Below are 25,177 nucleotides of genomic sequence, written 5' to 3' on the forward strand. Positions count from 1 at the left end.
TCAACTCCCATAGACACTATTACCAATTTCCTTTCAACCCAAAAATTCCCTTTGTGTCTCATTTCTGGTAATCTCCATCTTCAGTTTTGCTAGTGTTTAATATCATACAGTATTAAATCCAGACAGATGAGATCAGTTGCATTTCCATTGTTTAAGAAAGTAGTTAGATCACCTAGTACAATGTTCCTTTTATAAAAGTCCCTTCTTTTTTCTGTATATTCTTATCAGTAAACATCCCTTCGAAATTAATTCTAAGACTTGCACTCTGATTAAGCCCAACAGGTACTTCTCCCCAGTTCATTTCTTCCCATACTCTACTACTATTCTTTCATGAGACTGTACCACAAAGGACTTAAAGATTTAATGTGCCCTGTCACTGAAACATTGTGCACGTGCCTGTCCTGGGGTTGTGTCAGTCTGTGGTGGTGGGCTAAGGATACAAATGTCTCTATTTTTATCTCCAAGTTTCAAAGTGTTTGCTCTGGAAAGCATCTGGTATCTACACAGTGTCTGTTATTTGCTGGACTTGCACAAGAATTGCCAAGGGATGTTAGAGGGACTTAGCCTTTGAAAAAGGGTTCTGGATGCTGTATTCCAACATCCTGCACTGCTGTTGCTATCAAGTTTAAAAGGTATATTCTAGTTAGAGCAGTACAATTTAAAAAAGCACTTAGTTTGTCTTTGAATCAAAGTGTCATGTACCATATTACCATAAAGCACAGACGAATTCTAATGACCTTGTGATTTTCTATTTCTTCAATTTTCTTCTCATGAAGTCCCAATTAAAAGGCATTTTAGATGTTTGCTACTTCAGCTTATTCATTACATAATCTTTTACTATTCATCATTCTGATCCTTCTTGAAGCCAAATGAATAACTTGACTTCAAACATATTGAGCTACTCTTTTTAGGCTATGAAAACAAATCCATGATGGCAGCACAACAAAACTCTCAAAACTGGAAAAGTTAGTAAATTAGAAAAACCCAACCAAACCAAACCAACAACAATAAAACCATCCACTACCAAAAAAACAAATCACCTCTTTAATTCACTTTGTGTGAAAACAGTGGTGTTAAACATTCTCCTCTTGCCAAAGTAAATTACTTTTTCCTTACATTAGTTGTTATCCTCACCTACAAAGGGTTAATGGCTACATGAAACACAAAGCTTTTTACAGACATTCCAATTTTACCTGCAAGTCTGAGATGAAGTAATGAACCATGCATATAATTCACTTTACATGTCTTCAAATTCAAAAAACTGAATTTAACAGGTCTTGACTTCTTAACTTGATTACTGTATAAACTAACAATTATTTCATTTGAATAGATCCCTCTTTTCAGGTAATATGATTTCTGCACCTTTTCTGTTGGATGCAAACAAGCATCTAGCAGGTCAACAAGCTACAGTGACTGTATTAAGAAAACAGTCATTATATTCTGTGCCATCAAGCAAAACACTTCAGCTGTTTTGAAGAGAACTGTTTAATGTCTTGTGAATTGTGAGCACCACAATTTCGTCTGTTTAGAGTGTGGTTAAAATGCCTAATCCTTCCCAGATGCAAATATAGTGGGTTAAAGCAAGTTTTAGGTCACCACTCAACAAGAGCTGAAGTTCTCAAAGTTATGTTACATCCTCTGAGGTCTGGAAATGTGCAGAGGAGGAAGCCTTGCAAAGAACTCTGGCTACGCTCCACTGCTTTCAAAACATGCTTTTTTTATTTTTATCATAATAAAATTTAAAATTTATCAGAGGAAATTAAAAGAATAAAGGAGCAATTCGCAGGCACATCTCCTGTAGAGACCTGCTGGGCTGTTGCTCTTTATTTCAGAAGGAACAACAAGGTAAGCATCTGTTTTATTCTGCAAAAGAGCAACTTCTCATGTTGCTCTTCTCACAGAAGTGGCTGTAATACCTTATGAAATCCATAAGCAAAGGACTGAAGTTCTATCTGAAGTGCTTTTTCAATCACATTCAAGTGCTCTGTTACTTTGTTTCTGTAATCACGTATCTCTCTTATGCTTCCTACTTGAAAAGCTTTTGGCTGGTATTATTTCGAGTGTTTTTATTTAACTCTCCATTAGGAACCTAACTCGTTACTTAGGAATCTAATTTCATGTGGTTTGTTTTCAATTTATCCAACACAAATTATATTCTCTCAACATGAAACCCAAATAAAATGGAAGTGCCATACTTTGTGTCCAGCACTGGTTTTGAACATGAACTTTGCAATACTTTTTCTGTCTACTGTGGTAATAAGAAAACCAAGGAGAGCAATTCCAGACCTTGAACTACTCAGCTGCCAAGTGTCCATGGTCATCAAGACTACATGGTCTTCAGAGTACCAGGTACACAAAGCTGAGTGCAATATTATTGCACTGACATAATTTGTAAGTCACTTCAAATATATAATGCTATGACAAAAAACCAAGTCTTTCTACTGAAATATTTACTGAAGTATAAACTTGAATAGTATGGTAAAATGCATCAATCTGAAACATAAATTATTTTTCTGTGATAATACAGCTGCTTTTGTTTATGTACATCAGGAAAATGGGCTGACTGAGAGAAATGGGAGCTGAGGGTCAGGACTTGCCCAGCTGCAGAAATCTAGTTAAAAGCAAAGCCTTCTCCTCTTAACTGCTCTTAGTGAGTGTAAAAGGACTAGCTGAGGTATGACAGAAAACATCATGAATAATTATTTAAGGTAAATATAGTAACCTTTAAATAAACAGGGTCTCTCATTAATGAATAAACTTACTGATTAACTCCAAGGTGAAGAGAAACACCTGTGAAGCAAGCACTGTACAAGATAACTCTAGAAAGCATCCAGATAACTATGCTTGTGCATATAAACCTGTGCTTTCAGTAGCTCACAGAAGATAAAAGAAATTAATTTGTAGCACCTGATGTTTCATTACTGTTTTTACAAATTATTTTACATCAGCACTTTTATAATGTATTTAAAGACAGGGTAGGTGATGTTGCTGTCCATTTAAAATCATGAAAATTAAACTGTTCGAAGAAGAGTTCTCTTTCACATTTTTTTGTGAAAACAGTTGTTTTCATTCAAATTCATTGCTCTTTAAATCTTCACACATTTAAATCTACTATAAAGACAACATTTTATCTGCCATGACACAGTTATTTTCCTTTCTTTCTAAGTAACTCGAGAGAATACTAAAAACCTTATAGAACAATCAACATAAATATCATTTTCATTTCTTAAATAGAAAATTCCTTAGGCACTCTTTTAAAACTATAAGAAAGAATATTTAAATTCTGTGGGAAACCTTTTTTTATGGACTTTTCTGAAGATAATGGAACTGACGTCAACTGTTGTTTCAGCTCAGTTTAATTCTAATGAGTTCAAGACCTTGCTCAGAATGAAGACAGACATTAAGTAATCAATAACAGCTGGAGTAAACTATGGCCATGACCTTTCAAACAACTTCTGGGAAAGCTGCAGATCTTCTATGGGTCATAATGAATTTCAGGGAATTTATGGCTTCACTACAGTCTATGGGAATTTCATCGCTGCCAGCAGCTAAGCCAGGGCTCCAGTCTGTGCACTCCCAAACACAAAAGGGAGTGCCAGGCCCCCCTCTGCAGCAGCACATGGATTCATTCCATGAGAAACCATGCCCCATTTCTGTAGCTCCAGATCAAAAACACACTGTGAAGATTTAAACATTTAAAAGCTGTACCTGTGTTGATGTAGCAGCATTTGAGGTTATAGGTGATGGTGAGTCACTGGTTTTTGGCTCACCAGGGGAAGCTGCTGAACCCTGGGATTCTTGGCTGGCTGGCTGATCTGGTGATAAAGCATCACTGCTGTCTTCATCAAATGAAAAATCATCCAGAGCTTGAGGATAATTCTCTTGTCCAACTGCTAGAATGTTTACAAAGAAACAAACGAAACATTTTTTTGTTGTTGTACAAATTAAATGTAGACATTCATAGCAGAAGTAGCCAACTGCTGGAAAATGATCAGTTTTCAGCAGCCTAAACATATGGTGCCTACGTATTTATTGTGTCTTTAATACAGTGACAGCCATATTAAATCATATGCAAGGAATGGATAAAACCAAGCATGTAGCAGAAGTGGTTTTAGTAAGAGATTAAAAGGTATGTTCAGCACACGTGGAGTGCACACAGACACCTCCAACACACTGAGTATTGGCCACAGCTCTGCCATTACTTTGTATTAAAGCAGTTCTTTTCCAAGACAGTACTATACTCCGGCTATATATATGTATAACTTACAAGTTTCCAATAAAAATAGGATGACTTTAATTAAATGATGACAGAATAGGACTCAGAAGCTGAGAGAATAAATAGTAACAAACTTAGCATATGTTTCCTTCTAGCGAACTTTACCCTCAGGAGTTAAATGATTACTTTCCACAATGCCCTGGGGATAAGGAACAGAAGCTGTGGGATTTCTACTTGCCTATAATAGCTTCTTTAACACTGGAGTCTACAGGAAGAATATTTTTTTCTACCAGTTCCATAGGGCCAGGTCTCTGAGCAATCTTCTCATTGAGATCATCTGCCAGGCGAGCTCTCTTCAGCTTCATCTGAGTGGCCTGGAGAGAAGGCTCTGCAACCGTCTCTGCAAGGACACACAGAGTTACATATCCCGGGCCAACCCTTCCCCAGTTTCATGACAAACAACACCCTCTTGCCTTTGCAACAACCATTCCACTTCTATCAAAACCAACCCATTAGTATTCTGAAAATTCTCAAATCAGTAAGCAAAAGTAAGATTATATCAGTAGATGTTGTTTATCCCCATGATTGTGTTTTTCTAGAAATGTAATCTCTTCTTAACAGCAGTAATACCTTTGGTAAACATCTGTATAATGTCCAACAACAAAGCAGAGAATATAAAATAACAAATGCCTCTTATAATCTGGAACATTTGCTGCTCTAATGGTTTACCAGTATGAGTTGTGGTAAAATTTAATTAATCCACTGATTTTTGGATTCTCTCTTCACAAATTTCTTTAGAAGTTTACCTTCAAAAATAGCTTCTAGCACAAATGTGAGTCTTCAAAACTACTTTTCAATGAAATTATGGAGATTGTCAATATGGATGTGATCTATCAATGTGGAAGCTCCTACCAGGATTGAATATTCAAATGCATATTTTGAAAAATAATGGCTATTAAATTCACTTGGCTTATGGTTATTTGGTAATCTCTGTATTTGGCAAGGTTATGGGGAAACACAGTAATGCAGCCCCATTCATAAAGAGACTTGTTTCCAATGACTGAGCAACAAGGAAAGTTAACATAGCAGGGTAACAGTCATTTATTAAAGGTTCAATAGGTTTTATATTATTATATTTATATTCTAAAGGTTTTATAAAGGGGGAAGCACAAGACTGTCAGATCATTTTAGGGCATGAGTAAGAACTGAAGCACTACAAGCATTCCATACAGACCATGGCATAATTACCATTAGAGAATAAGAGCAATATGCAATAGCAAACAAATACACTGTAGACTTAGAGAAAGAGCAACTAAACCTTCAGAAATAACTGCCTTTGAAGTGTAATTCTGTCAGACAAGTGAGTGCACAGGAGCCCCTCCTGCAGCAGCTCAGGGGCCAGAGCTGGACGTACCTTCCAGGATGTGCATCCTGACCAGCTCCGAGCGGTCCGGCCGGCTGCGGATCTTGTGCTTCAGGAAATTTTCAGTCTTAGAAGAAAGGAGGAAATGGCATTAACTACTGTTTACTCGAAAAATCAAAGTTTGATAAATCCCATATCTCCAGTCAATGACTTGTGCTCTTTCATGCAGATGGGTGGACACCACTGTCAGAATATGGGGTTCGTTTTGCTTTTTTGTTTTCCTATCAGTTAAGCAGTGCTAATGAATTTCTATCTTCCCCAAACAAGTTGGGAATGTTGCTGGATTTGATCCCATATCACCATATAATCACAACAGTACACATTTGCTACAGAAATACTGCACAAGCATAATTTACCCAAGTATCCCATCCTTAACTGGGGGGAACATTACATTGTGACCACAAGTTTATCACCCACTCTGATCTGTGAAAGGCTTAGAAAAGTTCCTCTCTGATTTGACACCCATATTTTATTTTAATGAATTCTTCCAAGATAAAAGCACATGTTATTACTGTAGTGCTAATTTTCCATGTACTCAGAGAATTTAGTATCACACACAACTGACTATCCATTTCCAGATGTTAATCACAAGTTTACACAAAGTGGTTTACCCTGGCTCGCTCCAGGCTCTTGATCTGCTCATGGAATGCAGCTGGACTTTTCAAAGCTGTGAAGGGAGAGTAAGAGTTAAAAATGGCAGCAGTGATTTCCAAAAGAAATATCCTAATCAGTACGTGTGCATGGGTGTTTCCCACCACCTCGGACTCGTGTTTGCATCTGACCAGGCTTACATCTGATTCGTGCTTGCTGGGTTCACCTACATGTAGCAGAGCAGAATACAGATATTATCATGTAGCAGTTCACTTTGTCACTATGTGTTTGTTTACCAATACAGTTCCACAGTAGAAACTGTATTAGGTAAGCTTCAGAATGCTAAAATACTGTTTCATAAATACTGTATTTACTTTCTGACCATACCTCACACTTGCTGTTATTAGAGAGAACTGGACTGCCCCTTAGGAACTACTGGTGCTGATTTAAAAAAAATATAGAGACCTTAAATGTTCAGATTAGAAAACAGAACGATGGTTAGCTGCTAAATAGCCCAAAAGAGTAAAAATCACTATTCAGCTCGAAATAACATAAACTGTAGAGTGCTTCATCTCAACTGAATTGCTGGAAGGGTGAAACAGCAGCAGGCACAATCCATCTGAACTGCCATGCTTTTGGTAGAGATACCACAGCACAAAACCTTTACACTCTCTGACTGTTTAGAAGATTTTTTCCCAGGTTTCACTCAAAAGCAAACACATTGTTCTGTTCCTGAAGGTAATCAGCACTACAGACCTGGGGGGTGAAGATGCTTTAGCAAAGCAGTCTCAGGTCTGCTGCACACTCAGAAAGCTTCAAGAACAGCTCTGCTTTAAGACACTGTGCTTTCAAGCAACAATTCACCAGTGCACACTGGGCTATTTTTAATCACTTGCCATAATTTTGGTATGTTTCAATGGCTGGGGTTTTTGTTTGCTTTTGATTGAAATCACTTTTCACAGTTGAATCTCTTGACAATTTGGACCTATTATCTTGTGCCCAGTCTCATTCCACACTGTTCACTTGTGGATTCTTGATGCTTTCTGTGCACGCCTCAATTTGTTTGGCAGCCCTTGCCATCCTACTCTTTAAACCTGGCTTTGTTACTAATGTCCACTCAATTATGTAATTCAGTTTATTTAGTAAATTAGTCATAATTATTTAAATAGAGAAAATAAAAGGAGAATCAGACTACGTCTCCAAATCCTTGAGTTTTCCTCACAGTTGCTGAAACATGAGGTATCATAATGAATTTACTGCATGCTCATAGAGGTTACCAAAAGGATTCCACAAGTCTTTTCAAATGCTGATGTTATTTTTAACGACTCTTATCTTCATTATTTTATATATTCAGTTCAAAATTCCTACAGTATTGAAATACAAATGACTAGAAATAACACAAGTCTTACGTGGCATGATGCCCTGGTCCACCAGCTGTTCTCGTGTCCGTCTCTGTTGCAGCCTCAGCTGAAGTACTGACAAAAGAAAACATTGATTCCCATGTGAGCACAGAAAGTGCAAAACCCCACGTAGTTCAACTTGAGAAATATGCTCTGTCTATTCAGACCCGACAGTCACCCCCAGACCTGCTGTTCACCCAGTTCAGAGCAGTGACTCCCAATCCACCCTGGCAGCGGAGGTTGCTGCTCTGTGCTCACAACTGACAGAGGGGCTGCATTTCACACACACATCCACTGTTCCTATCAGCTGGGCATTGTAAGGGATATGAAGCACACATCAAGAAAACAGTGAGGTAAGAAGAGTTTATACCATAAATTGCAACACATAATGATTCCAGAGCCTTATTACATTTCCTAAACCAATCTTCTGAGACTTCACTGCTGAAACAGAAATCATGTTTCCAGAGCATTTCAGAAGAAAAGCTGCACGTGTTTGGTTGATGGTTTTTTCTTAAGGATTTTTTTTTTTAATATAAAGGCTGACTGTACATTTAAGTAAACCTTGCTGAAACACAAGAAACTGAAGAGAAGCCAGATTTTATGTGGCTTATTTAAAATCACTAAAAAAGTGACACAATCAGAAACAGATCTTATCCTCTCTCTGAACATCAGAAAATGCTATTTTCCAGACTAAGTGTTAGCATAATTACTTCAAGGAAAAAATAAATCCAGTACTGTCAAACATGGCAAAACTGTTTAGAAAGTTTCAGAGGTAACTTCTTATGTTTCGTTACATTTAATAAAATACAGTTTCTCATTGTTACTGTGTGAGTAACCAGTGTGACACACATTACATACTACATCGGGAACCACAAAACCTGGGGAAGGATATAGACATAAAAGCCTTGTATTTTCAAAAATTATGGATTTTTTGTAAATTTTTCCAGGGAAAAGAAATAATAAGGAAAAAAAATAGTTGTTTCTTTCTTCTACTGTTTCCTTCCCCTTGTTTCTGTATCAATTTATCATAGTGCTTCATTATCTCTTTGGCACATACAGCTATGACCCCAATTTCATCTTCTGAACAAGGGAGGGTCAAGAGAAAACATACATTAAAGATGTAATATTTACATTCTTAAATTCAGACTTGATAGCTTATTATGGATGTATGATTATGGTATGCTGTTCCCATTGTATTTCACGAGGAAGCAAAACAAGCTAATGCATTGTCCAAAACATCAAAATGAATGTAATTTCTGAAAAATTAAGCTAAGGACAAAGTTCATTGTTTCCAGAATTTAAAAGGAACCAGCTTATTTCCTGTTCTGCAGTACAGGAAGGATACTCCTCTGGCTAAAGCATTAAGACCGGGAATAGCAAGTCCTGAAAACAAGGACATTATTTTCTTATGTCACACAAACATTGAGAGTTTAAATACAAACATCTTAGAGCTGTGGCACAGCAGATCTGTTCAGACTTTACAACAGTTCTGTTACACAAGAATTACAGAGGATAGAGATGAGAGAATGCAAAAGTAACAACACTAAAATGTAAACTGATGAAAAATCATTCAAAAGGTACTGAGTCCCTCTGGAAACTTGAAAATACCTGCTTTAAGTAGGGCATTGTATTTTCCAAGTAACAGTATATGACTGCAAAAAGTTAATTATTTATTCTCTGAAGCATTATTTTATAATAGTTCATTTTTGTGCTCCTTAACTTCATGTGTCTCCAAGTAAGCCATGACCTCTTCCTAAGGTATCCCTTACTAGCAGGTGCCAATGTGTGCTGCCTGGGCTCTGGCACCAGCTCAGAGGCTGTGCTGGACCCTGTTCTCAGAGCCCTCCCCAGGCTGGGCTGGGGCTGTAGCACAGTTACACACTCCACCAAAGCCACAGCATGGGCAGAGCAAGTTCAAATCTTCCTGCAGAAACCCACGTGGGTGTCCAAGTCCACTTGGTCTAATCTACCCAAAAAATGCAACTGTGTGCAAACACACATTTATGGATGGATATCCAACCCTACAAATCCACAAGCTTTAGTATACAAACATGCATTAAAAAAATCATTCCCATGGCAATGCAGTTCAAGCATACAGTCTAATGATATAATGTTAAGCTTCTAACCCTGGGGATACTTCTCAGAACTTCCCCCATCACTGACACAAAGGCCTGACTCAGTCACTAACTGGTGTGGTGGTTACAGGAAAGCAAAAATCTCGGGTGTGTTCTTGTTTTGGATTTCCTTGCTTACAACTAGTAAGATCAAGCAAGCTCAGAGTCTGCCTTAAAACTAGATGTACAACCTCTGTAAAAATCTTAAGCAAGTCTTACCCACCCAAGTCATGTGAAAGAAAATTTATATACAGCGTGGCACGACTACTGTATTCAGACCCAATATTTTTGGTTCTGAGTAGATTAAAACTTGTCTTTCTTATGTTCTTTAAACTATGCTTACTTTTACACAGCTAGAAAGCTCTGGCAAGGGTGGAAAACCGTGTCCTGCTCTGGGCAGGAATCTCATCCATGCTGTACAGCTGTATTTGGTCCAAAGTTACACCACACTTACATTTGGCTTTCTTGGAACACCAAGCACACTACAGATGTGTCTGCCAAATCTTTTACCTAGTTACAGATCAGTTCTAAACATATGCCTCTTTATTTCAGGCCCAAAGTCTTCAAGCAAAATGACCTGCTCCAACATCAGTGATGTCCACAGTGGAGCTGATTATGTCAGACACAGTAAGTAAACCAGAATTAGTCATTTTTTCAATTCATTCCGTGGAACACAGTGAATGCTGGCAATATTAGAGCAGGTGCAGGAATGTTAGTACTGCTGTGGTTCATATACCAACAAAGAACAGGCAAGTAATCGATTCAGAAATAATGCATTTCTGGTGGTATTTCTGATTTCTAAGATGCTTTTTCCTCAGACTGTCTCTGTTACTAAGCTTTATCATAACCCCATTTTGGAGGTGTAGCTGGCTCAGCTGTAGCTGCCTAAGCTTTGCTAGGACAGTGCTTTCAATGTTAGTAAACACAAGTGGGAAAGAACGTTATTACTGAACACGTTGTAATGACCAGTATTTCCAAATGTAGATGATGGGAAGCCCTGCTATGACATTTATTGTATTGTAACTAGGATTTGTGGCTTCAATTATGATCAGGCATTTGGCTTAAGCTTTGCAGCCAAACTGACCCATACCTAAAGAATGTCCAGTCTAAGCAGAGAACAGGCAGTGGAGCCCAGCAAAAGGGGAGCAGGAGGAATGTACCTGCACACAACCCACATGCACTCAGGTGTGAGCCTTTAGCATTTCTTAGCAAAACCAGGGAACCAATCCTTCCTGTCTCCTAACACTCCCTGCCTGCACAGCCTCTGGGAACCTACACTGGGCATCACAAAGCAAATCAGGGAGGATTTTGAACCTGTCCCATCTGTATCTGGACAAGTGACAAGAACTGTGGGAAAACTGAAAAAAAAAGGAGAGATAGAGAAGATACAAAACGTGCAGTTATTCACTTTCTAAATAAATACCATGAACTTATAGATTACATAATAAAGGACAGCCTGTAGCATGACTAATAGGGAAGCACTGCAGGGGGAATACGAAAGAAGAGATGACTCATAGTTAGAAAGATGGTATAAGATGATAATAATTGAAGAGTTTGACTTGACCAGAGCAAGGAGGTTAAACAGAAATAAAACTGGATGAAAACCAGATGTTTGCTTTTGCAATCAACTCAAAATTAAGAAGGTTAAAAAAAGGTTTGGTGTCTAAATTTAAAAAAAAAAAAAAATCCTGAACAATCAGATGTATTATTAAAGAAAATTTCTAAATAGAAAGCAGTTGTGAATAAAACCACTAAATATATTATTTTTAAAAGCTGAAAAGCTAAAGAAGTTTTGCTTTTCCAAAGCAAACACACTGGGGAAAAAAACAATATTTATATCTCTACAAAAGACCTAAGGACCTAAAATACTTTTAGTCCCCCACACAAAGTAAAAAGCAGAGATGTTCCTAAGGAAGAAATGGCAACACCTGTACTTGAGTTGCATAACTTCATCTAGTCAGAGCATTTCTGGGTTACAGATGGTCACTACAGACAGCAGTGACCCTTCTCTTCCCTCTGTGGGGTGATGGACAGCAGTTACAGACAGACCTGTTAGACTGGAGGTGAACCTGAAGTAGGTATAAAGGAAGGGAGCAGGAATGAGGTTTGGGAAGAGCTTAGAAGAAAATGGGGACTCACAAAAAGCAGCTCAAAGAGCAGCCAGGAAGATGGGAGTCATGGAAACTAAATCACAAGTTTTCAATAAGGAAAATATGATGAAATTATCTTCAAAGACAAGGATGAACAATGTGAGAATTGCACTTTGGCAATTTATTTCTTCAGTGAGAAACCATCTAGAATAGAATTCAGGTTGGTTTAAATCTACAGTAATTAAAGCTGATACAGACTTTGCTTATCATATATATAGAAATCCATACAGCAAGAGATTTCTAGAACAGTCAGTGACACACAAAGCAGTAAATCTAATAAGGATGGATGAGACAGGGGGTCACAGCTTCAAAAAAAACATAAATCTAAAACCCACTGAAGCATTATCCAAATATAACATATATGTATTTTGCTACTTGTTCTAGTTTGGGTTTAGGGTTTTTCTTCCCCCTCCCCTTTATTTCAAAGAACCCTTTACAGACAAGGCAGCACAGAATCTGGGGAAGGGAGAATTCAAAAGACACGAGGGGTAGGTACTACAAAGTTCCCCTGGGAATGGTACTTACTCCAACACTGTGTTTAACAGACTGTTCTTATCAGGGTAAATCCATTCAGCTTGTAGCCAGATAATTCACCTCTCACTTTTACACTTGTAAAATCAGGCAGTTACCCACATAACATCTAAAATCATAGAAGATGATCTCTGAAATAAAGGCCTCAATTTAACAAATATTTAGATATGTTAATACAGTGTTAATATTAGCAATACTCTTCCTCCTATTTCAAGTGCACGTGCAAAAGAAGGACTGTGTTAACACCACTGAGCAACTCTAGTTGCTAAAAGATGGTACAAATATTTTGCACTTCACATTATCTGGCAGGACTCCTCCTTCACACCACTGCAACTCTAAAAACTGCCTGTGAACTGCTTCTGAATAAAAGCCATGCACAGAGAGGTCAGTCAAATTCCTGTTTTGACTGAGGGAGAAGGGCGGGTGTTCTTTTTCATTTTCAAGTCAGGGTATGATTTTAACACTTGAACACCAAGAGATTTCAAAATTTCCAAGTGTTTTCTTCAGTCAATAAAATGATCATTAAACCCTGGATAGCTTACTTAATACCTCCTGACAAAACAGGAAAGCATAATCCCTCCTCACAGCAAGAACATCTGGTTATCTGACTCTCAGAGTCAGCACAAGTCTTGTGACTGCACTGGAGGTGTGGATTTTTCACCAGCTGAAAAAACTGAGCACCAGAGGCTGGTGCTCCCACTCTGACAGCTTCCTCCAGTGGCAGCCCAGCAGGGAATCTACACTCCAGGAGCCAGGGAACAGAGATGGTGGTAGGAAAGGGAGAGGTCACCTGTAAACCGAGGCACTTTATCATGCACAGCTGTGCTTCTGTAAAGCAGCAACTTTTATAAAGCCAATGGCTTTTGTTCTCAGCCAGCGAGTCCTGCTCGGGGCACAGGATCAAGGACACCCACAACAAGCAGCTCCTCGATATCTTGCTGGAGGGCTACGAGGGGCTGAGGGCAGGAAAACTGGCAAACAGACACTTCAGGAGACACCTCACGTTCTGTACGAGCCCCTTGGAAAGGCAGCACAGGAAAGGAGTGGCCAGTCACGTCTCACTCGGTGTGAACAGCAAAATGAGTGAAAATAAAGGGTGTTATTACATCACCTCCAACAAACAGTTTTTATCAAAGGCGAGCAAGTGATCTCTGTTACAAATCTGTAATGTGTATCCTATGGAAGAGCAGTCTCAAAGTAGTCCTATATCATCACAAGCACTGGAATGTAAAGAGGCCAAAAATAAATTGATAGTTGTCCTACAGGAACAGTGCTATCTATGCTGATTGACAAGCTTTCACCACTGCTTCTTGTCTTGAAAAAACCCAGAACACATGCTGTGCACAGTTCCAGCACTAGTAATTCCACATCTAACACAGTTCATTACTAACCTATTAATTTAAAATCAGATTTTATCTTTTTATAGAAGGTACTATGAAACAGCAAATAGCTGTTGCCATTTCACAATTACAGGGCTGAAGGAGAAGGGCTCCATCACCCAGTTCTTTCAAAAGGCAGCAAAAAGAAAAACAATGCATCCAGATGATTTTTTATGTTCCGTATGTAATCATCTCATTATTTCTTCCAAAGCTTAAATCCAATGGATATTAGCTATTTAAACCCTTAAACCTGCAAGTAAAAACGAGAAAATGTCATGTCCAACATTCCTGCATACCCCTTTGGAAATTTCCAAGCGGCAGGAACTCCAGAGCCGGCTGCTAGGCTGGCTGCCATGGAAACAGCGCTGGAAATAGGGCCGTTTCCTTTAAATGAGGAGCTGTTCCACTGAAAGCCTCCATTTCTTCCTGCCAGCTTAAAGCAGCTTTTCTGCAGCCAGAACCTCTGCCCGCTGAGGCTGCAGCGCAGGGAGCGGGTGCTCGCACAGCCCCGGGGCACCGCCGAGAACAGGGGTGGGCTCTGCCATCCCACCCTCTGGAGTCACTGCAAACCAGGGATTGGGCAGCGGGACCGCAGCACTGGCACACGGGGACGAGCAGCAGGAGGGCAGGGAAGCGGAACAGAGCATTTCATCACACATAGGTGGGCTCGAGGAGCGCTCTGAGCATCAGCTTTGTATTAGAGCTGCAGCCCAGCCCCACAGGGCAGCACAACTTGAGTATCAAGGACTTTCTGTGCATCCCAGTGTTACCCCTGCACCCAAACCCCGTCTGCCTGGACTTCAATGGTTATATTTTCTAAACAGCACAACTTTACACTAAGGTCATTTTCCAGAGACAGAGGTTTTGCTTTCTCCTGAGCTGTGATTGTTTCTCCCTCAGCTCTATATGAGGTGTGGTACTCTATTTAGTAAATTATTAAATGCTTGATTGAGACAAAAATGGTTAATCTTTTCCACTAATATCTGTTCTGTGAATAAAAGAAAAAATTAGTAAATGGAATGTGCTGTATAATAAGTAAAAGAAAGAGCAGGTGATAGGTGAGGCACACATTTCAGGAAGGGTATGGAGTGTGGGGGCTTGCACATGGCACTACACGTTCCACTTGAGCAAAATCAGAAATTCAGTAATACAATGCTCACTTCATTTATGTGGCATGTCAAAGAAGGAAGGAAGGAGAGGGAAAACCATGAAAGTATTTAGCTACCTGTAATTTGTTGGAAGTGATTCCAGGTAAGTTGTACAGCATTTTAAAGACCAAATGCATTTGGAATTGTGGCACTCATGCCCCATCAGCCTGAAGATGGTGACACAATATGTTAAACACTCTCCATTTTAAAACAAAAATAACTGATCGCCAATTCATTTTGTAAAAAAAAAAAATCAGACCATCTAATCGTGAGTGAATGTGTTATACTGGGTTTAGTCTTCAAAACTGCCATGTATGCCAGGATATAATTTAGAAAAGGAAATATTTTACTTGTTTTACTGGTTTTTATTAAAAAAACCCCAAACCACCTTTCATATCTTCATATAACTTTATGTTCTTTTTTCCACTATTTTATATGTGATTTTGCTGCTAAGACTATACCCAAAATAATTAAGGCAAGTGAAACAGCTCTGTTGCAGACTCACTTTAAGCAATTATTCAGTCATACTTTCATTGCAGCTTAGAAATGTTCTGGATAAATGTAAAGTACGTGAGATGAGGCTGCTGAGGGCCATTTCACACCATCTCTTCAGAATTCTGGAGGGAAACCCTGCAGGCCCCTCCAGAGCACTGAAATTACACCACTGGCATTTGGAGCTCTGGTCTGTAATGATGCCGTGTAACCACCTCCAGCAGCAACCCCGACCTCTGAAAGGAGAAAAGGAAAACCTACACGGGAGAGATAGTTAAATGTAAACTTAACACTTCAAACAAACACATCAAGCGTAACAATATCATTAGCTGAGAGGCTGAAATGACTGGGATATAGGACAATCTGTATTGTATCCTATTGCTATGGAACATGTTGCTTAGAAACAAGGCAGAACATACACAACCTCCAAACAAATTACCGGGATGTCTGCTGGGGTGAATACATATATACCCACATATATCTAAAAAGCAAAATCTACACTTTTCCCAATTCTGTTTACATCTTTAAAACGAGACAAATCATGACCACCTTGGGTGAAAAGCCTGAATAAACTAAAGCTTATATTTCCCATTTCTTTAAAATTGCATACTTTTAGTATACCATTTGAGTATACAATAACATTTTCTAAATCTTCAAGTATTCCTCTGCTAAGTACAATCTCCTGATTTTTAATGCAAAAGTTATTCTTTAAAAATAATTTGCATTTCCTCAAATACTACTATCAGCCAAGAACTGTACTGTCAGTGGACTCATGGAACTTGAGTCACAATTCTACATCTACTATGACTTGCTTTGTGATAATCTGGAGTGTATTACATCGAATGATGACAGATGATTTCCAGTCAAGCTCCCTCCATTTTCCATGCTATTCCCATGGAATAGACAGCAGAGCCAGCAAACAAAATACAGACCCAAGCAGATTCTCCAACTCAGGTGATTCCCCATCAATTGAAAGCACTGAGGAAGGTGGATCTACACTGAGATGCCTGACTGCAAACCAGGATGGGAATGAGCACCAGCTCTGTGCCAGCTGTGCTCCAGATACACCCCCACAGTCCTGGGGATGCTCAGGGGAGGAATCCAACTGCACACAGGGACGGCAAAGCTGCTGCATTAACCAGCCCTGGCAGCAGAGAGGCTGAGGCACACACATGTGGTGCTGGATGGGAGGGGAAGAAGAAGCCCCCAGCAGAGCAGCAAAGCAGACAGTGGTTTGTTTCATGTGGTTCCATAACTCAGGATGATCTAAGCCAGGATTCCTGAAGAAAGGCCAGTGGTCACTTCCTCCCTTCAGGCCCAGCTGCTCCTGCTGCACCAGCACTGCAGGGCAGCGCTCTGGGCAGGATGAGAAGCAGCACTGTGGAATAAGTGCTCTCCAGTAATACCTGTTCCCTGACCCCTCTCACTCTGGGGCTGCACAGTTACTAATGCCAGCAAGAAAGGAGCTGGCAGGAAGCAGGGCAGGGCTGGGTGAGGCTACACCCACTTTTGGCAGCAGCAGACTTAATCCTGACCTTTTATAAAACCCTCAAGAAATCTTGTCATTGCCATAGCAAGTTTTCTTTAAACTCCTGGTAAGCCAAGTATGTTCTAACTGTACACAGATTACACACAATATCAGATGAATGCATCGTGGTCTTGGTTTATCGATGTATTTCAGCTTGTCTTCATTATAATGGTATTACAACATATTTATTGTTTATTTGAGTGCAACATTGAAGAAGAAAATTTTGTGGAATAAGTGGTGCTTTACTTTTAAGACATACAATTATCCCACTGACATTAAAGACACTGCTTATGGTAGATTTTAATACAGCCTCAGAAGATCATGACACTGAACTTACAGTGCCTCCTTTATTAAATAAGATGACAGGAATACTTTTTTTTCCTCCAGTATTTTTTTCATTATCTATGTCTCAAGAAACATACCTGAATGACTGCCACTGATAAGGGGTCATAAAAACACCTCTAAACACCAGATAATACAACTTTAAAGCTTTTTCTTTATAAAAAATCCAAACCAACCAACCAAAACCAACAAACCAACAGCAGAATCTGTAAGTCTGACATGCCACCGTAGGAGAGGTCAAGAGTATCATCAGCATTCACCACGCCAGCAATAGCAGGAAGTCTGTTGAATAAACAATTCCCATGCAATATGGATTTGATTGCAAGGGATGAAGGGAAGAAATCCTTCCTGACTACACCTGGTAATCTGTTAACCAGAGCATGAACACAATTCCAGTGCACACCTGAGAAATCCACTCATTGCACCCTGTATCCTGTTTCCAGCACTTGCCAGCCTCCAGTTCCTCACAAAACAGTAAATTTAAAATGCAAAACAAATCCAGGAAAGAAATTATGTTTCAAGGTGGAAAGAAAATTTCCTTCCTGGTTAGTCTTTTTTTTTTCCTTTAAAGTAGTTTGTAGGCAATTAGTAACTTTGAAGCCAAGACCATTACATGAAAAATATGGTGCAAACAAACTGGGATCCAGCGTCCTTTTAAATCCCACCTAAGGCAGCACCACACTGATTTGATGCACCAATTTAATACTATGTCTTCATGAGTTCTGCATGGTCTTGCAGCTCATCCCTCTTTATATTAAAGCAATTTAGGGTACAAGGCAAGACTCTCTGCACTGCTCAGTTAAGAACCTTTCCCTCTGCAGCCTGAATTTGTTCCTAGTTCCTCACAGAGGCACTGGTGACACTGACTGTGCCCAGTGATGGCCTGACTTCATGGAAGGCTTTTCACTTGACCTTTCCACATGTTTTGGTTCTTACTTGACACTGCTCCAGGACACCACAGGAGGCACAGTCACTGCTTCGGCACCTTCTGCAAAGCTGTTGAGTTATCACTGCCTGGGGGCCTCGGGGCCAAAAACTATTTCTGCTCCTTGCTCATACAAAAGGTGATTCTGATAAAACAGATGAAAGTAAGAACTCTTTTCACAGAACAGACAATATGCAACAATAACATTTACAAGAAAGTAGGGTAATTAAGAGGATTTCCTCCCATGCTACAGGATGCTTTAATGTGCATCATTAGCCTAAGCAAAGGAAAAAATTCATCCTTGTAATCTAACCTGCCAGTGCCCTTAATAATAATTTGCTGAAGACACTCCTGGGGTTTTTGTTTCCAGCAAAAGTCTCTTTTCTTATCAAGAAATAGGAAGTAAAAAATGCTCTGCACCCAACAAATCTCTGAAGGTACTCACTGTTGAAATAAGCCCTGTACTATCTCAGGATTTTTAGGTTTATCAAACCTGTGTAAAACAGATTATGAAACAAAGGCACCTTCTGAATTACTGGATCTCTACATACTTCACCTGGGTTTGCCAACAGAATCACATTTTTAATTTTTGCAGGTTTAACCATTTCCATGTGGTATTTTTAAGTATTTTTGTGTCTTAACAAAAAAAAAAATTGATGATTCAGGTGGCAAAACCAGGCAGATCATTTGAACTAAAGGAGGAAAGAGGAGGAGGGAAAAAAACTGAGACAGAATGGCACAAGTTAATTTAGAATATACTCTTCTGTAAAATAAGTAATCTGTAAATTTTTTTATGTAAAATGTCATCTGCAGTATTATTTAAATAGGATTAAATTAACAACTGCAATTGAATTTTTAAAAGTCTATAAAATACCTGAACTACATATTTCGTAACACTATAAAGTGAAAAGGTGAAGCTCTGTTTTAGTCTCTCTAGATGCAAATCAAGCAGATTTGGAATGTTTTCAATAATTCATTCTATATACTACAAGAAAGAAAATGCTTGTTTTTCTAAGCTTTAAAAGGAGGGAAGGCTGGAAGAGGAGATCCTGTAGTCAATCAAACTCTCAAAAAGAGGTTCATTATTTTAATCATTATGTTGCCAAACTTCAGGGAGATAAAAGGATGAGCAACATTCACCGGGGGAAAGTGAAAATGGAGAGCAGGTACTAAAACAGAGAAAAGGAAGCAAAGAGAGTGACTGTGGAAAACAGTTATATCTTCTTTTATGCACTGAATAATTTAAGCTCTAAAATATTCATTAATTTAGACTGGAAGAGTGTCCCATAATTGCAGGGTTTTCACTACTCTGACAGACCATCATTATTGTAATGTACATCCTTTCATCCACCTTCTACATAACTGACGTGCTCAAAGATGACTGAATATCATTATTACCGTGGTTACTCATTAGCCCACCTACACTACCCACATATTAGTTTTTTCCATGTTTTTCTCCCCTTTATTTCTCGGTAGCTCAGCTTGGATAGGTTTTGGTTTGTCCCCATCAGTCCCCTCACTCCTCTGTCCCTCTCAGCTCCCTCGCTTTCTTCTTCCTTGCTGTTGCCCCCAGAGCCTCAGAGGCAGCAGCAGCTTTACCTGGGCCTGGTTGGAGTTGCAAGGCAAAAACACCATGAAAAAGGAGCCACTGGTGGCCCTTTCTTTCAATCTCTGTCTTCCAGTCAGTACTTTCCTGCTGCAAAGGAAGCAGAACTGCTCTGCTCTCAGCCACTGCCACAGGCAGCAACACTCAACTTCTTATCTTTCTATCAGTAACAGACCTTTGGTGTCATTACATTACATAAACCCAGCACTTTCTCTAGCTCCAACTTAGAGCTAACTAACGGGGTTTTTAAACTCATCTGTCAGTACTGAATTTAATAATGAATATGGGCTATCTTCTTGCTACTGCAAACATTATTAAGGTACAAATTTAAAAATAAATGAACAAAACCCCAAAACAAACCCAGCATTTAAATTCTGAGAAAGGCATGATCTCATACAGCAGTCTTGCCACAACACCAAGGACGAAATCTCTGAATCACCAAACAATCCTGAGGTATCTGGAGGAAAAGCCAAGGCAGAGTGCTGTAAAGCAAAGCAGGGATTTTGTCTACTCCACATCCAGTGTGTGTGTGGTTGAGAAGCTGGAGGTTGAGCCCAGAGCTGCAGGAGCCCAGTGTGTAACTCACACCAGTCCCCAGCCTGCTCTGGGCAGGGCTGGCAGAGGTCTCCTCCTTCTCCCCCTTCACCCAGGCCAGCTGGAAGAAAACCCCATTTCCCTGTCTCAGCAGCATTAACAAATCTGCCTAACAAATACCACTTACAATGAATCTCAAACACTACTATTTGTCGGCTCTAAATAATGCTCCAAATATTCTCAGACTATTGCTATTTTACAAACTAATGCCTGTGCATTGTATCAATTTAATGGCCAGTCTAAATCCAATCACTGAAGATGATATAATGTGGCTTGAAAACCACGCATTTCAAAAGCAGAGTCAAATCTAATTCAAAGTGTGAGGGGAGAAGGGAATTCCAAAGAAAGACAAGAGCTGAGAAAAGCGCTGTTGAAAATGAGGTAGTAATATGTCTGATACTAAAGGTTTTATTTTGACATGTCATATTTAATGGCATTTATTTCAATTGTGGCATTCTGAAGCATTTTGTGCAACATTTACAGGACAATTTCAGAATACTTCATTAATTTGGCACTAAATGATACTCTGAAAGTATCTTACTTAATCCCTCATTTTTCTTCATACACATTTCCATCGAGTATCATCATTGTTATTTTAATACTCTCAGGTAGAATTTAAATGTAGCTTTTAGATTTATTTTTTTTTTAGAGGGAAAACAGTACCTCACTTACTTCACGTACAAAAATTCTGCCTGACCTAGAGCATCACACCACACATGCGGGACCTGCCCAGGAGTTCTGCATTCTGTGTCCCCAACCAGCAAGTGACTGACCTTCCTTGAGGGTTTTCTGGCTGTTCACCTCAAGGCATTCCTTCTCCTTCAGTGGCTTAAGGTCTCCCGCGGATAAAATCTCGGAAAAGCCCTGCTGCTGTTTCTTGGAGCTGTCGATCATGATGAGAATCCTTTAGAATGGCAACATCCAACACAGGAAAAAAAATATGCCTTTGTGGCCAGGCGGTCCCTGCTGTGCCAAGCAGCGCTCCCAGTGCCGTGCCTATGGAAGGGGCTCTCCCGCCGCGGTGCAGCCCAGCGCAGCCTCCATCCTTCCCTCTCCCTTTCCAGGCTGCCCCCGCTCGCTGCCGGCTCTGGAGCTGAACTCACTCACACAGCAGGCACGGAGCATGTGAAGCACAACTCCCAAATCCCACCTCTCTTCCCAGACAACCACTCCCCCTTTTCCTTTGGTTCCGCTCGCTGCCCCTGCCCATTCGTGTTCCACCGTGCAGCTCGGTGGTCAATCATCTGACAGAGAATGACTCAAGCGGTTAAAAATAAATCCAGCAGTTGCTGAAGGAGCAGCATTCGCTGCTGCCCAAGACAAACTGCTGCTGAGGACTCTTTCCCTTTCCCCTTCCCTCTCCCTTCCCCCTCTCCCGCCGCAGGCAGCAGAAATCCTTCATCCCTGCCCGCCCGGCGCAGTGACCGCTCATTGGGTTTCACCAGGAACCAAAGCTGCGCGCTGGCACTTGGAAAAGTTATGGGAAGGAACCCTCCCACCCACCCCAGCCTCACGTCTTGTTTCAGAGGCATTTATCTAGCAGAGGTAACTGGGAAAACCAGGGATTATTTCCATGCCTTTCCTTGCAGTGTGAGAGATTCTGTTCCTTGCTGTAAATACCTAAACCCCAAGTACTTTATTACTTTCCTCTTCGCATTAGTTACACATCTCATTATTCCCAGCAGTTTGGGGAGTATTTCCTCCCACAGCTTCTGATCTGCCATTCTCTTCAGCATATCCCATTTATCTTACATGAGTCATCAACTTCAGTGTCAACCTGGAAGATTTCAGGGAAATGGATCCCCTCTAATTATCTGGCACTGGCCATGAGGGAACAGCAAACGAGTTTGCATTTAATTTCATGTACTTAGAGAAAATAAGCTGTACATAATGTTAAGTAGTCACTACATGTCAACAAGTAACTCCAGCAGGTGTATTTTGCCTCCAACCTAAAAACACCATCACTGCACGTATTTTTCACACACCCCCACTTCACATTTTAAATCTTTCAGCCAGAAATTATAAAGGACACATCCCATCAGAAAAACTGTTTCACTTGCACAGAATCAGATTTGAACAGATCTACACACAATTACAAACCCCCGACAGAGAATTTTTAAAAGTGGAAACTAGAAAGAAAACCATTTTTTGCCTCTGTGGATCTTTGTACACAACAATCACTGAGCGCTGACTCTTCACCTTGACGGTCACTCCCGGGCAAGCAACTGATACCACGGGGTGTGAAGCTGCCTGGCACAGCCAGCAGGGTTTGGAAGCCTCTCCCTGTTTTCCTACTGCTGGAGAAAGGAGACCTAGATCTGCTCAGAGGAGGCGTGAGCTCAGCAGGCTTTACCAACTTCTTGACATGCAAGGAGCTGACAATGCAGGCAAGAGGAAAACTTTGCAGCATGAATGATTTGAGGCCACTCTCCCAGCCTGAAGATTTGTTGTCTGCACATCATTTATATAAAAATTATCAGCTTAAATTAGGTTTTGCTTAAATATCAACTACAGGCTGTTCCAGTACCATTGCTTTTGCAGTGATTTTTACTGAACAGAGGAAAAAATAGTGTGGAAGAAGTCCATAAATCAAATGCACTCCCTCACTGCCTGAAGCTGAACACCTACTGTGCATAAGAAACGAAATTACTGGTGAGAAACTCCACACACTCAGAAAATAAAAATTTAGACTAACAGAATACAAACACACACTACTTAGAAAACCCCCATTAAAATCTGATGTAGACAATGAACAGAATCTCACACAGGTACGGATGTACCACATTACTCCACATTTTTCTTATACCAAGAGAGAAGTTACCTGTTTGGATGGATGAATTATATTCTAACAGTGTAGCAGTATATAACAGCAGAAATTGTTTTATGGGAAGGGTACAGTGCACTTCACACACCTACTGAAAAACTGGTACTTTGGTCTGAACTGATTTCACAATGATTCAGAAAACAGAGTATTTTGACATTTAAAAAATTCAGTGTACTAATGAGGAAGTGTGGGAAGAACCCAAAGAGTAAATTGTCATATTTCCAAAGGTAGTGCTATCCTTTCCTATCTGTTTATAGTGCTTTATATAATTGAGAGTGTCCAGTGCTCAAGTGAGAGCTGATACACAGGCACAGCACTTGGGGAGGAGCAGTTCAAGCCTTCATGAACGTTTCTCTTGCTCAGAAAGATGAGCTTTAGCAGCAGGGAGTTCCTGCTATCCAGTTCCTCCCCCTTTTCCAGGGAGCCCATCCCACAGCAGATGAATGTGCTTATGCTTCAGCCACTTGGAGTTATGCCTAATATTTTGCTTCAAGTTCACCTCTTAGTTCAATACAAGCTTAACATACAGATGAATATTTTAAAAGACCTTTAAGAAGACTGGTCAAAATCTCACCAGTAATTTGCAAAGAACTTTACTAAGAAAGGCAGGAATGACAGAATTTATGGAAAATAAGAATGCAGAAGTTCTTGTCCAGACTAGGAGAGAGGAATGGTCAAAATGACACTGTGTATTTTTCATGTAACCACATACTGCAATTGCCAATAAATGCTATAGAATATTGACTAGTTGGGTGGGGGCAGACAGAACAAATTAAGAGGAAGAAAAGATACCTTGGAAGAAGAAAACAGTTTTGGTTCAGATTCAGTTATACTGTGAATATTGAGAATATCTGGATATTGTGCTCAGGGAAAGGTTTCTCTTAAATCCCTGCATGAAGAAGAACATTTATCCCACACATAATGAAAAAAACCCACTCCTATTCCAACAATCTCTTGTTTTCCCAGCAGTCCTGAATATACACTAATCCAAGCTCAACTGATAATTTGGATTTACTGGTTACTTGAGTGACCAACAGTATAGTTCTACTATTTTAGTGATATGGCTTCAAAGAAAAACAAATCACCAGGTCTCAACATCTCTGTTAGAAAAGCCCCAAATTCTGAGACAGTTTCACAGGCACCTGGGGGCATCTCCCAACTGCTGCTCCTCAGCTGTACCTGCAGCACTGCAACGTGGGAAAAGTGCATGTTCCTACCACTGACTTCCTCAGCATTCCTAAGGACTGGACTGGAAGGCACAGAAACCCTGTTCACATGTTCAAGTACCAAATTCACGTGCTAAATACCAACAGCCAGCTGTTCAGAGTGTCAGCAGCAGGTCCCCCCAGTGAACTGAGTTTGGAACTCCCCTGGAAGGGTTCACTTGTTCTTCCCTGTGCCTGCTGCAGCCCCACACCTCCTGCTCACACTGACTGATGCACGCTCAGATCTCAGAGTCATTTTTTAAGCTCTTACAAAAGAGCAGGAGCCCTGTCATCAGCCACCCCCACACACTGATACATTAAACACACTTCCTATGTTTGGGCAGTATCTTTGGCCTTGAAGGTCACTGTTTTGACAGATAAACTGCTTTGTACTGCAGTTACTCTGGCTGTTGGTTTTAAAGGAGGCCGATTCCACATTTATCTTACACGAAATGGTGAAAGACTTCACAGGTGGAAACTTCCTACTTTTCTATCCAAATTACTCATTTTGGCCTACAGCAAAAAATCCTCCAGAATAAGCATTAGGGAAACTATAGCAACTTATTTGTTCTTTGACTACTCTTTATTTTAGCAGTAATATAGTTAATAGAACACAACCCATGAAATATGAAATATAAAACAGGTCCAAAAAAAGCTTGGGGATCTTTCAACTCCACTCAAGTCTGAAATACTTCTGTGTTCACTTTCT

At 40.0% G+C, this 25,177-nt stretch overlaps 1 protein-coding gene and 1 long non-coding RNA gene across 9 annotated transcripts in view; one reads left to right on the forward strand and one right to left on the reverse strand.

Annotated features, from left to right (window-relative positions):
• Positions 1 to 25,177, forward strand: part of LOC116794692 — a 73,386-nt gene that overhangs the window by 23,100 nt on the left and 25,109 nt on the right. For 2 of the 3 annotated variants that reach the window (XR_004359854.1, XR_004359855.1), the window contains exon 3: positions 10,297 to 10,371. This is a non-coding gene — a long non-coding RNA (uncharacterized LOC116794692). Of the gene's footprint in view, positions 1 to 10,296; positions 10,372 to 14,237; positions 14,751 to 25,177 lie in introns of those variants that run through there. The other variant, XR_004359858.1, reaches the window with a different exon arrangement.
• The window catches only part of MRTFB (myocardin related transcription factor B), a 72,136-nt gene that overhangs the window by 19,346 nt on the left and 27,613 nt on the right, over positions 1 to 25,177 (reverse strand). For 5 of the 6 annotated variants that reach the window (XM_032703572.1, XM_032703575.1, XM_032703571.1 and 2 more), the window contains 5 exons: positions 7,640 to 7,705; positions 6,251 to 6,306; positions 5,631 to 5,706; positions 4,455 to 4,616; positions 3,709 to 3,893 (listed from right to left, as the gene is read on the reverse strand). In XM_032703572.1, the coding sequence (XP_032559463.1) occupies positions 3,709 to 3,893; positions 4,455 to 4,616; positions 5,631 to 5,706; positions 6,251 to 6,306; positions 7,640 to 7,705 (545 nt within the window). Of the gene's footprint in view, positions 1 to 3,708; positions 3,894 to 4,454; positions 4,617 to 5,630; positions 5,707 to 6,250; positions 6,307 to 7,639; positions 7,706 to 21,212; positions 21,597 to 25,177 lie in introns of those variants that run through there. The other variant, XM_032703574.1, reaches the window with a different exon arrangement.

The sequence above is a fragment of the Chiroxiphia lanceolata genome, chromosome 16 (assembly GCF_009829145.1).
Source record: "Chiroxiphia lanceolata isolate bChiLan1 chromosome 16, bChiLan1.pri, whole genome shotgun sequence".
Taxonomy (NCBI): domain Eukaryota; kingdom Metazoa; phylum Chordata; class Aves; order Passeriformes; family Pipridae; genus Chiroxiphia; species Chiroxiphia lanceolata.